Genomic DNA, 17910 nt, shown 5'->3' on the forward strand with positions numbered 1-17910 from the left:
ATTTACATATTTTAAATTAATAAGAAAAAAATAAATCGTAACCCAATATCCCAACCTAACTCGAAATTTAAAGGTTGGGTTGGGTTAAGTTGGATTGAAGACTTTATTTGGGTTGTTTGAGTTGTCAACCCTCGGATTGGTCCAAAATTATCCTCAACTCAACCCAATTCATATATCCTACCATAATCATTTAATTTTATACTATAATCTTAATTCTACAAATATTTTATTAATGCTTGTAAACTTCCTTTGAAAACTATAAAGGTGCATCTTGAGGTACACAAATTATCCTCAACTCAAATGACATGTTATTGCGCCATGGTTTCGTCAGTCAAAGTGGGTGTGGGTAGCAGTTTTCTTGTTTCTTAGAACACACCGAATACATGTTGTTTGTTGGCATATAGGAGCTTGTGGTTGTTTTTATTATAGAGGGAAGATTCGAACTTTTGAACTATTAATGGACAATATAAGTCTTGAGTTTGTGGTAGCCACTTTATTTTCCTATCATTTGTTAAGATTGATTGTTATATTTGTTACTTATTGAATTTTTCATGTTTGACCTGTGGTTATTTATACAGCTAGTCTTCGTTAATAAAGATTATACAAACTTAATTTACACTCGGTTACTAATTTGGCATTACCCAATTTCTTCTCTCAAGAGTGCTCTCACATTTCTTCTTGTGCTTTCGATGGAGTCGAAAACCTCTTCTCTTCCTTCTTCATCTTCTATTGTTCAACCTCTTAGTCAATCAGTATTATAATCTATATTTCTTAAATCATTCGAATAACACTAGTCTCGTTCTTGTATCTGATCCCTCTATTGAATAGAATTACAATTCTTGAAGCAATTTTTATGATATCAGTCTTACAGTCAAGAACAAACTAGTATTTCTTGATAGAGCTCTCTCTAGATTAATCAGGTATTTACTTACAACGTCAATTGTATCCTCCTTATTTAACGTGTACATAAATGTATTAGTCATAATTTAAGTGGGATTTATTAAAAACAATTGTTAAATTAAAAATTGTAATTCCTAAACGTATATTATATTTATTTCTGAAAAATGGCATATATTTAATCAATGTTTAATCAAACTAGAGTGTTTAATAGATTTTAAAACTTTTTTATTTGATAGAACGTAGCGACAAAAAATCTACATTTTGAGCCCTCTAATCCTATTGTACTAAAAAAATGACAATACCATATTATGCACTTTAAAAAACTAAATTATACATTTATGAGATAAATTTGAAACGTCTAACATCCAAATAGAAAAAAGAAAAACTCACCATTAAAATTAGAACTTTAGAAATCACAAGACACCACTTAAAAAGATCTCCAAAATCTGAGTCCAAGATGACAACTGACCCAATTTTTTTAAAAAATGTTTTCTACTAATACCATAGATGAGTGAAGTTACAAATTTGCCCTTCAGCTCTATTTCCCTCATTCTCTTCCCTTCTTCTCTGGCGTGATCTTCGGTCCTTTTTTTCCTTCTTTTTTTTCTCTTTCCTTCCTCCTCTTCTTTTCCGATGGACCAACTTGACGAAAATCTTTTATTCTTTTTTTATTTCTCTTCCTTCCTTCTTGGTGGCGTTGAAAAATCAACCTCCAGAGCATCAATTATCCTTCTTCTCTGCCGATGACACCCGCGTCTTCTTCTCCAACCAACTTTCATAAAACCTGAGTTGATAGAACGAAAGATAGCGAGAGAGAGAGGAGACCAAGAGAGAATAGTGATTTGTTAGTGATAAAAAAAATAAAAGATTTTCCATGTGCAAACGAGTATACTTTGGTAATTTCACCCAAATTTGACATCAGCAAAAGGTCATTTGATATCTTTTTTAAAATTTAGGTTAGTTGACAATTTTGACCCAATTTTTGGGTCATTCGTACAATAATCCCAAATTATATATATATATATATATATAAAGAAAAAGAGAAGCTAAATCCATAAAGGCTTAAAAAAATGCTAAACATGCACACCATAGTGTGATTGGGTAGACAACGATTAATGAATTTGATCTCATCCATTTCAATGCACCTGGCTTCAAAAGGAAAAGATAATACCAGGACACAGTAGCTCAATTGAGAAATGTTCAAATCTATCTTACTCCCCGCATGTTATTCAACTAAAAAAGAATAATAGTAAAGAATCCCAAAGCACTAATGGAATAAAGTATGATAATAGAAAAATAATAATCAAAATGATGAGACTAACAAAGAAAATTAGTAACATTTTTATCTATTACTACGACAAACCAACATGTTTGGTGGACAATTTGAAACAAAGGCATAAAAAGATGGTTGGAGAGAGAGAGAAATAAAACCTAAAAGGAGCAACTGTTAGCAACTTTTCATCACTCTGTTCTCAGAGGAGTGCAGAACAGTATTGAAGTTCTTTAGAATTCAGGGGCATAGTTGTACAACACCACTATATAGAACAGATCTTCAAGTAAAGTCGTAAGAGGATTGAAGTTCTATAAACTATTCACAAGTTATCAAGAATATGGTGAAAGATGAAACCCCAAATCTCAACAAAACCTGCCGCTACCATCCAAAGCCTCGCAATCGGGTCGGTGTCAAATATCAGCCATTTCTTTGCAAACGGAATCTATCTTTATATGACTGCCAACCGATCTCCAATGAACCAAAATTTACCTGTCATTAGCTGAATTGAAGGAAAACCGTATCACACAATGGGCCTGTTAGAGTTAGCATGGTTCATATGGGATGTTACTTCTTCGTAGCTATCAGGCTCATCTTCTTCATCAGAGGATAAGAGAGAAGATCCCATCCAAGCTTTGAATCCTTCATTGACACGCCTTTCCACATCGGGAGTGATTTCCATAGGATTTGCTACCAACATTTCCAGGCCGAGGTTTCTTCCACCAAGTTCTCCTTCGCCGAGAATTGTAGCTGCTTTTCGTCTTAAGAAAAAAGCAGTTCCTCCATAGAGAATGACCAGACCCCATGATGAGATCTCATAGCACCAAAACAGGGGCACAGAGCAGCTGCCACCCAAGGTCAGAAGACTTGAACCAAGAAATAATGCCAAGAGGCCAAAGATGATCGCAAAAATAACATTCAGGATGGTAAGACAGCGAACCCCGCCTACAAATAGCCACGTAGCATAAATTGACATATGAAAAATTCAGCAGGTACAAACTAACTATAGAAACAGGCATATGGGACAGTTTCTATAATATTATACTTATAACTTAACAGGAAGATAAGTTGCTTAGATGGCATCAGGATGAAATGGCAGGGTTGTTTTGCCTTTACACCAACTTCTAAAAGAATAGTTCTATACTTCTATTGCATCATTTCCAAGAAGAGTGGAGAAACAGAGGAACCAGGAAACTGGGAATAACTACATAAACCAAATAGTTAAAGTCCCAATTGGTAACTATTCGATTTTTTGTTTTTAGTTTTTTAAAATTAAGCCTATAAATGTCCCTTCCACCTCTAAATTTCCTGTTTTGTTATCTACTTTGTACCAATGTTTTGAAAAACCAAGCCAGTTTTTTTAAACAAAGAAGGAGGAGGAGGAGAAGAAGCACTTTTTATTATCTTGTTATGTTTATGGAATTTAGCTAAGAATTCAACTCTTTCTAAAAATTATTGTAGGTTGAGAGAAAATAGACTTAGTTTTCAAAAATCATAAAACAAAAGCGAATTGGTTACTGGGCCTAAATAAAACTTCTTTTAGAAAGTGAACCTCCTATAAAAGCAGCAAGGTGAAATCCAAACTCCAAAAGCCTTTAAACTAGCATACTTGTCTTCTTTTAAACCATCCACAATTAATGATAACATACAGCATTTAGATAGGGCATTACCTCTTCTGGATGCACAGTAGCTATTCTCAACAACCTTCAAGCAACTATGTCTAGTTGGAGCAGAATAAGCAACAACAATGCCTGCAATATAAGTTGGTTGATTGAGTGGATAGCAGAAACTAACACAAAACAGACTTATAAAAAATATTGCATCCTCGAAACAATGCTTAATTAAAAAAGACATTACAAAATATATTTGTAGAATTCAAACAAAGGCCTGAAGTTTGATCGTGTACATCATGATTAAGTATGTGATCATCAAGTCATCTGAAAGTTAAGAATATAACATTCCCTTAGCTTTGTTTCTAAGGTAAAGTGAAACACAAATCAATATACATGCACACAGCTATAAAGGTCGATAAATCTAAATTATCCAAACAAAATTTCAGTGCAAACATATGAGTGACTCAGAACACAAGAGGATCAATTGAAAAGAGAAAACAAAACTAAAAACTCTTTTGTGACGGGTGGGGGAGGGGTAAGCTAAGAAGTAGAAATTGGTATGATTCCTCCTCCGGATAAATTATCCTCAAGTTTGTATTTCGTATAAATGACACTTAATCTTGTTCGTCTTATGCAGTATTCTCCCACTAAAATAGATAGCATGGAAAACCACCACCACCACCACAAAGGGTCATATAACACAGGCCACAAATGCAAAGAACACAGACCACATTCTATTTCTTTCTTAGGGACCCTTACATGTTGTCTTCATGTTCAGCGGCAGAAGAATGCATAACAAAATTAACAAGGAGTGAAGACCCTAAACGGCTAAAGCCATAGATCAAAAAGCTAGGCAGACTTTTATTTACAGTACCAGTGCTCAACAACTGGTATTTGGTTTATCCTCAGCAGGTGTAAAGAAAAGCCACCAACACAACAGACTCTTATATTTAAAATATATATGATAGTTCTCTCAAATGGAAGCAAAACATGTAGTTAAGGTGCAGGATTGCTGTATAACTGGAAAACCAATGATGTAGAAAAACAACGAAAAAACAATTAATTGCAAATTAATAGTCCACACATCAGCAATCACATCTTGATGTCTAAGTCTTTTTACGACATATTGCCTTAAATTAAATCTTTTGACCTTCCTCCCACAAGCTTCCTCAAGGGAACTGTTTAACATATCCTATATGATAATTGATAATAACTCATTGAATCTCTTAGCCTCATTTAACTTTCCAAGTCTGAATATTAACCAATTGCAGAAATTAATCAAATACAAGTCCCTAACTATTCAACAAACGAGAAAGAAGTCAAAATCTTTCACAATCAACGACAAGTCCTATATTGTCCAAACAAGTAAAAATTATTGATTGATGAGAACCAATGGACTCTCGAATTCGCAGATCCAAATTCTTCTGCTAATGCTTAATACATAGAAAGACCATCTCTTACCTGCAACAAGATAGACAGCCGATGCAAGAAATGCGACTACAGAGGGGATGAACACGAGCATCCAATAATAGTCCACGATTTCTTGATTAGTAAGGTAAAAAGCTCCAAGTAAATGATCAGATTCACCAACTTTTCCATTCATGGGGAGAGGCTGAAGCCTCCTATCGCTGCAGAACGGTCTATTTCCGATGTCGTCGGGGAAGACTATGTTCAAACTGATAGCAGTGCATACAATAATTACGATCCCTATCAACGCCACAAGAGCCATTATCAGTGGTTTCTGAAGCTTTCCCCAAGCTTTTTCTTCTTCGCGAAGATTCTCATACTCGTGCTTCGGCATGAACGCCTGGCGAAGCGCATCTCCAATAATTGCCATTTGAGTATTAAAAAAGTCTTCGTCGCGCAAAACCGAACTCAAAACCAATCAGGAAAAAACTAAACTGAACAGAAATCTACTCTCAGAACCCTAATTCTTCACATGCCACATATATAATGGATCGCACGATCCATTGATGCTTTTGCAAGAAGAGAACCACATCCATCCAGAATAGAATCTATCGAATCATAACTACTTAGCTGAAAGCTTTGACGAAATGCCAATAAATTGTGGTTTCTTGAGAAGAAAATTGATCTTCGATCTTGGTTCAAGGACTTTACGACGATCTCCGATGAACCCTAATTGAAATGGCGGTAGACTAGGGAAATGCTTGTTCCAGAGATTTTTTGGAAATGAGTTACGAGAGAGAGAGAGAAGTGGTGTAAACTGGTAGCGTAGTTTTCAAGGTGAATCGGCAATCCAGTGTCCCACGATCTTCGGGATTTGGCGGTTCTCTGTGTAGTGACCGGCGGCTTCCGGCAACTGAATCGTCGATAGGTTTTTAATTCTTTTTAATATAATTTTGTTGGAAAAATTATTTTTTCATCCCTAAGTTTTTATTGGAAAATTTCACAAAATGACCCTACTCTCAAAAACTTTTTGTGGATGATTTCTTCCTAAAAACTTAATCTTTGTCCTTGTAAAATACCAATTTTATCTCCAATTTGAAAAACTCTCCAAATCGTGCTAAGATGAAACATTGTTCACCCCACTTTTTCGCTTACATCTTCTCTCACTATGCGATTTTGGCTCTTGTTTTCTCTCGTTTCTACTCTCGCACTTGACTTGTCGTCTTTCATCTTTATCTAAACACTTGGCCACCTTCTCATCGGTCGTTTGTATATATTTTCCACCGTTGTCGATCTTTGAAAGATATGTGACTCTTCTCCTTGAATGCATGTTGATATTCGTTTAGGATTCTCGTCGGTCATTTAGGGTTCGCACCTACCATATGTTGAAAGATCTCTCAGCTTTTGTTAAATGATTTTGTATTCGTTCTTAAGAGATTACTTAGATAATCCTAGGTGAGCCTTTAGTATTCTTTAAACGGTTGATTAGAGAAACGTAAACGATTCTTTAGAAAAAAAAATGTGTGATCGTTTAATGGTGTTTACGCGATCGTTTAGGTATTTGTAATGTGTTGTTTAGTTGTTTGTTATATGATTGTTTAGGTATTTGTAATGCAATTGTTTAGTTGTTTGTTATGCAATCGTTTAGGTATTTGTAATGCGATCGTTTAGTTGTTTGTTACACAATCGTTTAGGTATTTATAATGTGATCGTTTAGTTGTCTGTTACACGATCGTTTAGGTATTTGTAATGCGATCGTTTAGTTGTTTGTTATGTGATCATAGTTGTTTATTATCCGATCATTTTGTTTTATGTTATGCAATCGTTTAGTTGTTTGTTATCTGATCGTTTTGTTTTATGCTACGCGATCATTTAGTTATTTGTTATGCAATCGTTTAGTTTTTATTATGCGATTATTTACTTATTGTGGTAATGTTTTGTTACAAGTTGCTAAGATGACCATCCCTGTTGAGAAATATTTTCCTGCTACATTTTCTTGTGAAGTCCACAAAACTGCGTTCGTTATTAAGAATGAGTTAACAGAAGAGCATATGAGAATGTTTAGGACAATGACCTTTGGTCCACTGTTGGACATAAATCTTGTATTTAGTGGGAAACTTTTTCACCATTTTATGTTGAAGGAGGCAACGGATGTGAACCCAGGCGTTATATCATTCAACATATTGGGGAAGAAAGTAACATTCTCCCAAGACGATTTTAATATGATAACTAGGTTGTGGCCGACCGAGGAAATAGTAGAAAGAGAAATAAGTTGTGAGAGACTGCGATAACTCATTCTTGGATCAAATGACCTAAATGATAAGAATAATTCTTGCAAGGACGTGGAGAATGTGTTCAAGAAGTTCACTTTTACAAACGATGAAGATGTCGTCAAGGTTCCATTGACATTTTTCATCAAAACGGTGATGATTGGAAAAGACAAAAAAAACTCAATCTGATGTGAAAACATTTGGGATATGATGACCCTGAAGTTTTTAGACATTATGACTGGTCGTCCGTCTTTTTCAAACATACTTGAATAGCATGAAGACTATCATGCGTGGTAAGAAGAAGGCGCATAAGACAAAGAAAGCAGAAAATGCTCATCATGCTTCATATTATTGTATAAAGGGATTTTCACTTGCATTTTAGGTATGTACTTTCGTTTCCATTTCACTTTAATCTGTGTGTTAATATTAATGTGTAACAAAAGCAAGGTTGCAATTCATATTATAGGTTTAGGCTTACAGAATTTTATCCATGTTAAGTAAGTTCATAGCCACAAAAGTCAGCAAGGCTACAATTTCTAGAATTCTTAGATGGACTTATGCTCATGCCCCATCTTATAAATTGTTGAGTAAGAATGTGTTTTAGCTAAAAAAAGTAAGTAACCAATCGCTTAGTAATTATTGGCATCTATCACAGTTTCATGTATTCTGACTTACTCATTCGCTTATGTACATATTGTTTTGACAAGGCTTGTACCGAGCGCAGAGGAGATAAGGTACAAGGAGGACGGTAGGAAGGAAGAAAGATTGAGAAGGTGATCCATGATGTTGAAGAAAGAAGGATCGAGGAGGTTGAGGAGGTTGGGGGGCATGATCACTCTCTCGATACCTATGAGTCCTTCAGAGGGGCACGATGGGTTGGACCAGCATGTTGGGGAGCAAGAAAACCATCCATCTGATGAACCCCATATTGGTGAGCAAGAGTGGCATATAACTAAGCATCATGCCATAGAGCCCAAATCATGTAGGCCGGTTTAGACTAACCAGAAGAATGGTAAAGGGGGGACATGATGAATTATCAAATACGCAATATAAGTCCTCCAAACATCGCCATTCCAAATCATACAAAGTACTTAGGGATGAAATTAAAGAAGTTCGAAAAGATTTGATGAACCTGACTACCATGGTCCGTCAAATGGGTGATACCTTTACTGCCCAACATCATCTAATAAGCCAACAACTGAACGGAATAAAGTTGTTAGTCTAATGTCTATATGGGATATGCATGCATATATTCCTAAACGATCGTTTAGATAATCCTAAATGATCATGTAGATATCCTAAATGATCATTTGGATAATCCTGAAAGATTGTTTGGATAATCTTAAACGATTGTTCAGGATTCTCAAACGATCATTTAGGATAATCCAAACGATCATTTAGAAAATCTTAAACGATTGTGTGGATATTTATAAACGATCGTGTAGAAAATCTTAAACGATCGTGTAAAAAATCTTAAACGATCGTGTAAAAAATCTTAAACGATCGTGTAGAATATCTTCTTTACTTGTATGTTTTGTGTGATTTGTTCAGGATAACAATGAAGGGACTCGTGACAGTAATAGTAATGATGGTAATGATGGTGATGGTGGTAATAGTAAATGGGCTCACGATAATGGTAATAATAATAATAATTAAGGAACCCCCCATGATGATCAGTCCAAATGTACCAGTGATCAATTGGTGGCTATTGAGCACAATACGATGGAGCAACAGTCGATGAAAGACTTTAACTCTCCATAAAATCGTTCAATCTTAGGAGCCATTTCAATTTGGATCCAACTAATGTTATGGAGAGTGAAACTCAAAAGGAAGTCATTAAAATGAATGTAGGACAACGAATTAATCATCTTAACATTGAAATCAAGGTAAGGCCATTATCATCTGACTGATTTGCAATTTAAATGTACGAGAAAAAATGACGTCCTTGAGCATCGAAAAGGGAATAAACTAACCAAGTTTTCACCTGAGGATGTGAAAAGGGGGAAAAAGTCACATGTGGTTGGTAACAAAGAGGGAGAAACTCAGCCACCTTCAAGTGATCATCAACCATCTCTTCTAATTTGTCCTCAACCACATTCAAGTGATGCACACCCTTAATCACCTTCAAAATCTTACCAAGAAGCTCAACCACATGTAATTGAGCCTCAGACACAAGCACCTGCAGTGGAATCGAAACAAACAACAGATGTTATCAATCCCAACCCCTTGGTCCCGGTACCGGACTTTTCTATAAGAACCATTACTGAATATGAACCGTTGTTCCCAATCCTCAACAATCATTTAAACAATCGTTAACGATTATTTAGAAATGCTTGCACGATCTTGTTGTCAAGACTAACAATAGATGTTATCAATCCCAACCCCTTGGTCCCGATACCGGACTTTCCTATAAGAACCGTTATTGAATATGAACCGTTGTTCCCAATCCTCAACAATCATTTAGACAATCGTTAACGATTGTTTAGAAATGCTTGAATGATCTTATAGTAAATCTTCAACGATCGTTTAAGAACAGCTAAGGGATCGTCTAGTAACACTGGATTTATACATACATACATACATATATATGTGTGTGTGTGTGTGTGTGTGTGTATTTGGATCTCTTATTGGTATACATGCATCATAAGTTCCAATCGAGACCTGATCTGTGCAAGTGTTGATTCATAGTGGTTTAGTTCAGCTTCATAGTATGCAAAATTTCACATCAATAATAACTCTTCATTCAACTTTATATTTATGTATTGTTTTGCCCCAGGATGCAATAATGTTGCCAAAAGGAATTGTTTCCAAGATCCTGCCAAAAGGTGTGAAAATGGAAGATGAAAAAATTGTAGGTTGGTTGGATCAAGATGCACACATGAGGTTTTAGGCAGGGCCGTCTTACTTTATTGACTAGTACTTAGACAACACGAAGAATATAAACCATCATGGACAGAGGTTGACTTTATATTTGGACCAATCAACATCAAACAACACTGGTTCATGCTTGCCATCAATTTAGAATCGTGCACCATCTATGTATTTGACTCAATGTTTAACTACATAGGTAGTGATATACTTGATGGTTATCTTCAATTAGTGGCTAGATCAGTACTTTCGGTGTTGATTTCTATCGGATATGACAAGCGACATAGAAAGTTCAAGTACCGACCATAGGAAGTGAAGAGATCGAAGACAACTCTCCAATAGGGCAAGTCTCTTAACTGTGGCATTTTTTATGCTAAGTTTATAAACTATCTTGTAACAAGTACAGATAGGGATAACTTAGAACAGAACAATATAGAATTGTTTAAGAAACAATATGTTGCCCAGTTGTGGGCTACTCAATATGTATGGTAATCTATACTTGAATTTCTTAAAGTGAATATGTATTGTATATCTATGTTGAATCGAATAATATTAAAAAAATACAACGAAGTACAAAAAAAAAAATGAATAAATGATTGTACAGAAATAACTAAATGATCATCTATAAGTAACTAAACAATCGTTTATATAATACTAAACGAACGGTTATAAATAATTAAACGATCGCATATATATAAGTAAACGATCACATATATAAGTAAACGATCACATATATATAAGTCAACGATCACATATGTATAAGTCAACGATCACATATAATAAGTCAGCGATCACATATATATAAGTCAATGATCATTCATAAAAAAAAAAAGAAAAAAAAAGTAAACAATCTTACAGAAATAAGTACACGATCACATATACACAAGTAAATGATCACCCACAAATTACATATCATCGAGCCTAGATGGGCCAATGTCAGGTGTTATTAATGTCTGTCTGCACATTTTTTTTGTTATACCCTTTTTTAGCACATCATGTGCACTTGTGAATTTGTCATGGCTTGTCTCCAATAGAAGGTATCCTAACGGTTTGACGTCGACCCACACTTGGTACCTTTCAGGGTGATAGAAGTTCGAAGTCTTCAAAATCTGATCTTCGGCTCCATTCTTGTTTATGTCCAATAGGGAAGACCGATTCTGTATAAGCAGCAAGCACACATTCAACTGTAAACCATTTTGCACATAATCTTATTAATGTTTCTAAGGGTTACCGCAGATATTGTATGGTAGCATGAGGTCTTTATGCAATTGAACTCCATGCAAGTACATGTCCGTGAATGAAGATCAACCAGCCCCCTCAAATATCTATCGTCCACATTAATTATATGCATGTCCATCGGAGAAACATGGTATGTTCTAGACATCAGTTCTGATTCCTTAAGAATACTCATCGTGTAATCAGTTACAATGTTTGTGCATGCCATTGTATGTGTACATCGGACATAGAATCAACCTTATAGCCACTCACGGATATGCTCCAATAGCTTCGTGATTGATTGTTCCCGTGCATCTTTCAACACTCCATTGAGGCATTCTACTATATTTGTCGTTATCTTGTCATACCTACAATGGATTTGATAAACCCTTGCCACTATTGTAATCCAATCTCCTCAAGATAGGTCATCACCCCAAGATATTGATGGAGCTTAGCCCAAGACATCTAAAACTCAGACACTCTATAAGCTTTCGCTACCAGGTCGAAATGTGGAATTATGTCCTTATTCTTGAATCTGTCCACTAAATTATTTTGAATATGGTATATACTGTTGGGGTTGATGCCCTAAATCTCGTAGGGTTCTATAGTTTGTAAACACTGTATGAACAAACTCATTTTGTATTTAATAAAAATATGTGATATTTTATTTATTGTCTATAAAATATGTGATATTTTAGTTGTATTAACCACAAACCAATAAACTAACATCCAAGATTATCATTGTAACTTAAATATGTATGTGGAGACATACGGGTGGATCATGTTTAACTAATAACCTAAATGGTTTGTAGTAGATGGATAAGGCTGGGTACCTTATCCTGTGACACTACGAGTATGGCCTGCTTTGTAGGTGTTACAATTATTGTAAAGTGCTACAAATGATCTAATCCTGATCACTCATGTATTAGACATGCGAGCGGGGATATTCTATACAAATGAGTTTGTATAAGACTGGACCACGAAATGTTTAATCTCATTATATAACATCGTTCATAATAGACACTTACATTTCACCAGGATGACCATAGGTAACATGACCTGAATCCCGAGTGAGTTATGAACTTCTGCCTATGAGGGTGGTCCTTTGATTTGTATGGGTGAGAGTGGTCAGATTGTCGACTCAACAAGCCTACCATTTTGGAGATTCGTCTGATTGGGGAGCTAGAAACACAGCTACACAAGATGAAATTCACTCCTTCCTCAAAGCAGGGGTAAGTAGATAAATTGCTCCCTTAAGGGTTGATTTCGGGTCTAGAACAATGTAGTGCCACACTCTCTCCTAATCATAGTGGGACTATGATCTATTATTCATTAGAGGGTGTAGTGGTACTTAAAGAGTTAGATGTAACTACAGAGGCAAAACGGTAATTTGGCCTAGTTGTACTTACGAGCAATTTGTGAAGAGTCATCATACTATTGATTAATTATATCCAATGAACACAGAAATATATATGTAGTACAAAGAGTTCAGCTGTCGATCTTTAGTAGAGTGTCCGATAGTTAACGGATGGTGAATAATGTAATTAAATAGTTTAATTAATTATTCATGAACCATTGGAGCTTCAAACTATAGGTCCATGAGGTCTCCTTGGAAGCTCAATAGAATTTAGTTGAGAAACATTTTTTGGATTAATTTGAATTGTTCAAATTAATAGAGGGATTTAATTATATATGATATAATTAAATTGTTTCAATTATATGTGATATAATTGTCATAATGTATTTGATATATTATAACTTAATGAGAGGAAATAAATATTTGAATGAGATTCAAATATAATTTTTTTATAAATGTGATTCATAGTTGTTAATTTTAATATAAATATAATTTATATTAAATGACATATAATAGAGAAAAGAAACTATAGTTTATATTGTATGTGATACAATAGTAGACTATAGATTATATGTTATATCAAATATAACATATAATTTAATATAAATATAATATGATAAGTTAGTTATCATATTTATTTATATTATATTATTATTATTTGAATAATATGAAAGGGAGTTATAACTCTCTTCCCCATCTTTTCTCTCCACCCACTTTAGTGGGGTGGTTATTCTATTTGGCAAAAAGGAGAATAAAAGAAAAATAGTTTTTCTTCTTCTTCTTCTATGTGAACGAATTTTATTGTCGAAAGATTGAGAAAAAGAAATTACAGACGTGTTCTGCCTTTTGAGTTTAGTGTGAGAAAGCTCTCAATCTTCTTCTTCCTATACCTTAAGCTTTTTCCCTCCTAACCAAAATAGTCAGAGCCCACCACTCCTAGGTTCTTACCTTGAGCATACCAAGGTAACATTGTGATTGTGTCCGAGTTTTTGGTTCAAGAAACTCTTGAAGAAGGTCTTCAAGTTGTACGTGACTGTTCGAGGGAGAAATGCGAAGAAAGGTTCTTCAAAGGTGAGGTTTCTTGAAACCCATTTTCGTTTAAAAGCATGTTGTAATTTAATTGTAAATGCATATCTAGTTGTATGTTACTGTAAACTTTACATTCGATAATTTATGGAATTTGGTCGATCCGCTTCTGCTCAAGGTTATCCTCATACGAGTTCCTTAATATACATAGGGCATATAATGCATCAGGGAATATACTTGTGACAGCCTTCACAACTGAGATGTGACGATCTGATATAATCACTAAATTTGGAATGTCTCTTACCGAAGCCTTAAAATGAGTCATGAACCAATTCCATTATGCATCGTTCTCCCCATCTATAATGCTGAAGGTGATAGGATATATGTTGTTATGTTGTTATTTCCATCAATACACGTTGCTATTAACAATATACCTTTATATTTCTTGTACAGATGTGTCCCATCAACAACGATTACTGGGCATATGCAGTTCAAGAAATCTCTAATACGCGAACCAAGTGCCATGAAGACATACTTAAAGTAATGTGCATTCTCAACTTCAACCTAAAAAATCGTACTCGGATTTACAAGCTTAAGTGCCTCGTCATATGCCCTAACAATAGCATATGATCCTTCCGATGACCATTGTGCAAACACCAATCCATACTTTCTAGCATGATAAGCCCGTCCATAACTTATATTCACTCTAAAATCTTGTAGACATCCCCAGTGATATCCCTCGAGCAGTATGTTTGACCAACTTGTTCGTAGTTGGACTTGATTAAGAGTCCAATTACCCAAATTTTTGCTTGTTGATGATTACTCATTCTCATTTCAAGAGAACATGTATGTTTACTTGGATATTTCATCACTTTGAAGGAATTTCTTTCTTTCAATTTTTTTGCACTAAACCTCCATTTGCATTTTTCCACTGAACACTGTACAGTTAGCAAGCTCTGAAGGAAATCGGAAGTGATGATTTCCATGAGCAGCAGAACAAGACTATTCCAAATTACAATCATGAATCAACAATACATTTACAGTCGACTTCAACACAAATGGTTATGCAAATATACAGAGAAATTACAGCATGAACAAATACCAAATGTATAGAGGGAAACTCTACACATAAATGCAGAAGCGTTTCCACGCTTCGATGTGCACTCTGATCGAACACAGCAACCACGAGCGCCCGATCTACATGACCGCAACACCGCACGAACACTTCGCACTCGTCCTCAATGATCTCCTCCACAACATGAAATCCTCCGCAATAGCGAACGGCTTCCAAAAAACCTCGACGGTGTCGAGTTGAGTCTGACACCACCAACAAGGCGACCTTGGTATTCTCGGTGTGAGAATCTAGAGGGTGGGCTCTGTTCAGATTTGGTGTGAGGCAAACGCAGGGAGGAAACAGCGATCATGTATACGATTGGGCAAGTGGGAGAAGTAAGAGACCTATCGTATAACTCGATGCCCAATTGTTTAGATAAAACTATGAGATCATTTAGCAAAAGCTATGCGATCATTTAGCTCGGTCTATCGCCTACAGACTCTGCACGATCGTTTACCTTAGGCCAGCGATAGTCTAGCAAAGCTATGCGATCGTTTAGTAAACACTACACGATCGCTTAGCTTGCCCAGCTGCCGTTTAGTAAATCTATATTTACTTGACGACTTCCGTGAGTTTCTTTTCGTCGGAGAGAAAACTCAAAATTTCTTTTCAAACTTTTGTAAACTTCTTACAAAAAATAGGAAACTAGTTTCCTTTATACTCACGGTTACCATGATCCAATAACCACCCACTACATTTGGTTATTTAAAATAAAAAGTATTAATTATCTAATAATTAATATTATTTATAAATTTATTAAATGATAATCAACTTATCATACTATATTTATAACCTATAGTTTTAATATTTCATCTCATGATATAAACCATAGTTCTTTTTCTATTCCATGGTACTAAATGTAAATATCATTTACATCGATCCTCCACTCGATGTATCTCATACATCATACAGATTATATCACATATAATCAAATACCTCTTGTCAATTTGAACATTTCAAATCAACATCAAGAAACTGATCCTCAACAGAATCCAAGCTACCAAGGGGACCTCATGAACCTGTAGATCTGAAGCTTCAATGTACGTGAATAACTGACTAAACTCTTTAGTCACGAGATCCACCATCTGTTAACTGCCAGGCACTCCACTAAAGATCGAAAATTGAACTCTTCTCACTACAGATATATTATGTGTCCATCTTAATCAATCTGCAGTGTGACAACCCTTCACAGATCGCTCGTAAGTACAGCTGTGTCAATAATCGTTATGCCCTGTAGTTACATCTGTCTCCTTAAGTACCACTGATCCCTCTATGAACATAAGTCATAGTCCTACTATGACTGAATCTTCTCTTCCAAAGAGAAACTGTGGCCACTATGTTCAAGCCCCAGAATCAGCCCTTAAGGGAGCAATCTCTCTACTTATCCCTGCTTCGGGAAAGGAGTGAATTCCATATTGTGGAATTAGTTCCCAGCTCCCAGATCAGATATGTCCTCTAAAGGGTAGGCAGTTTGAGTTGGCAATCTGGCCACTCAAAGGACCACCCTCAAAGGCAGGAGTCACAAAAACACTCAGGATTGAGGTTGTGTCACCTATGGTCGTTTAGGTGAGATGTAAGTCTCTAGTATCAACGACATTATATACAAAGTCTAGTTCATCTCGTGGTCCAGGTCTTATACAAACTCTTTGTATAGGACACTCTCGCTCCACGTCTCCACATGAATGGTCAGGATCTACCATTTGTAGTAGTTTACAACACTTGCAAACCTCTACAAAGTGAGCCGTATCCGTAGTGTCACCAGGATCAGGTATCCCACCTTAATCCTTATACTACATACTGATTTAGGTTATCACTTAAGGCATAATCCACTTGTATGTCACATATACATGCTTAAGTTCACATAAGATAACCAAGGAGCTTTGTTTATTGGATATGAGCAAATGCCAGAATTAAATAACACTTATATTCATTGAACAATGTGTATCTTTACAAAATAATTAGACTCCGGGAGAATTAGGACACCAATTCCAACAAGCTCTTTGTTGACTTTTTTACATGGTAGTCAAAGTTCTTTTTTATTGCAAGTTTTGACAATTTAACTGACAATTCATATTTCGAAAAGAAAATATGTCCGACCTTTATATCCTCGTCATTCAAACAGTTATGAGGTATTGTGATGAGGTCGTCATACGATGGGCCCTCTGATAGTCTGGGTATATCTAAAAATGGTTGGGTTGAAACGGTAGAATGCATTTGAACCGAAGGCATCACAACTGGTGGGATAGGAACAAGTGGGGTTGGAACATGAATGTAAGGTATTGGAGAAGTTGGGAATTTTGTACGGATGACCCAAAAATTGGGCCCAAAATGTCAAAACGACCCATTTTTAAAAAATAATGTCAATTGACCCTCTGCTGACATCATCGCCATACCAAATTACGTAAATTGCCCTTACTTCTTTGTCTTCTTACCTTTTTACTGAGAACCCACCAAAACTAAACTATTCTTCATTAAAATTTTCCAAGGCTAACGACTTCGTATTGCTTATAAACGAAAAAACTATTTTCGGCTTGCAAACGATTCTACTGCCACCGACAAATCGAATCTTATCGGTAAATCTTTCAATATGGTTTTTTGTTTGTTTTTTTTTGGTTTTCGATGTGTTCTGTGGTTGAAGACGAGTAGAAAGAGTTTGTGAGCGAGATAAGTGAGAGTGAAATCGATAGAGTGACACCGGAGAGAGCGAATATGAGCGAGATAAGTGAACCTATGGTTTTTTTGTTTGTTTTTTTGGTTTTCGATGTGTTATGTGGTTGAAGACGAGTAAAAAGAGAGAATGTGAGGAAGATAAGTGAGAGCGACACCAGATAGAACGACACCAGAGAAAGCGACACGGGAAAGAGCGATAC

General features: G+C 35.6%; 1 protein-coding gene across 2 annotated transcripts; it reads right to left on the reverse strand.

The window, feature by feature from the left end:
* Nucleotides 1–1270: 1270 nt before the first annotated feature.
* LOC120076695 lies at nucleotides 1271–6150 on the reverse strand. 2 transcript variants are annotated; one of them, XR_005481610.1, is made up of 4 exons: nucleotides 5245–6150; nucleotides 3841–3921; nucleotides 2332–3115; nucleotides 1271–1684 (listed from the first exon to the last, which is right to left on the reverse strand). XR_005481610.1 is itself a non-coding variant. In XM_039030594.1 (3 exons), the coding sequence occupies exons 1-3, from the start codon at nucleotides 5618–5620 to the stop codon at nucleotides 2694–2696; spliced, it is 879 nt and encodes a 292-aa protein (XP_038886522.1). In that variant the 5' UTR covers nucleotides 5621–6150; the 3' UTR covers nucleotides 2231–2693. The 2 variants fall into 2 exon arrangements, 1 of the variants encoding a protein (XP_038886522.1); XM_039030594.1 differs by lacking the exon at nucleotides 1271–1684 and having other exon boundaries at nucleotides 2231–3115.
* Nucleotides 6151–17910: the final 11760 nt, after the last annotated feature.

The sequence above is a fragment of the Benincasa hispida genome, chromosome 4, assembly GCF_009727055.1.
Source record: "Benincasa hispida cultivar B227 chromosome 4, ASM972705v1, whole genome shotgun sequence".
Classification (NCBI taxonomy): Eukaryota; Viridiplantae; Streptophyta; class Magnoliopsida; order Cucurbitales; family Cucurbitaceae; genus Benincasa; species Benincasa hispida.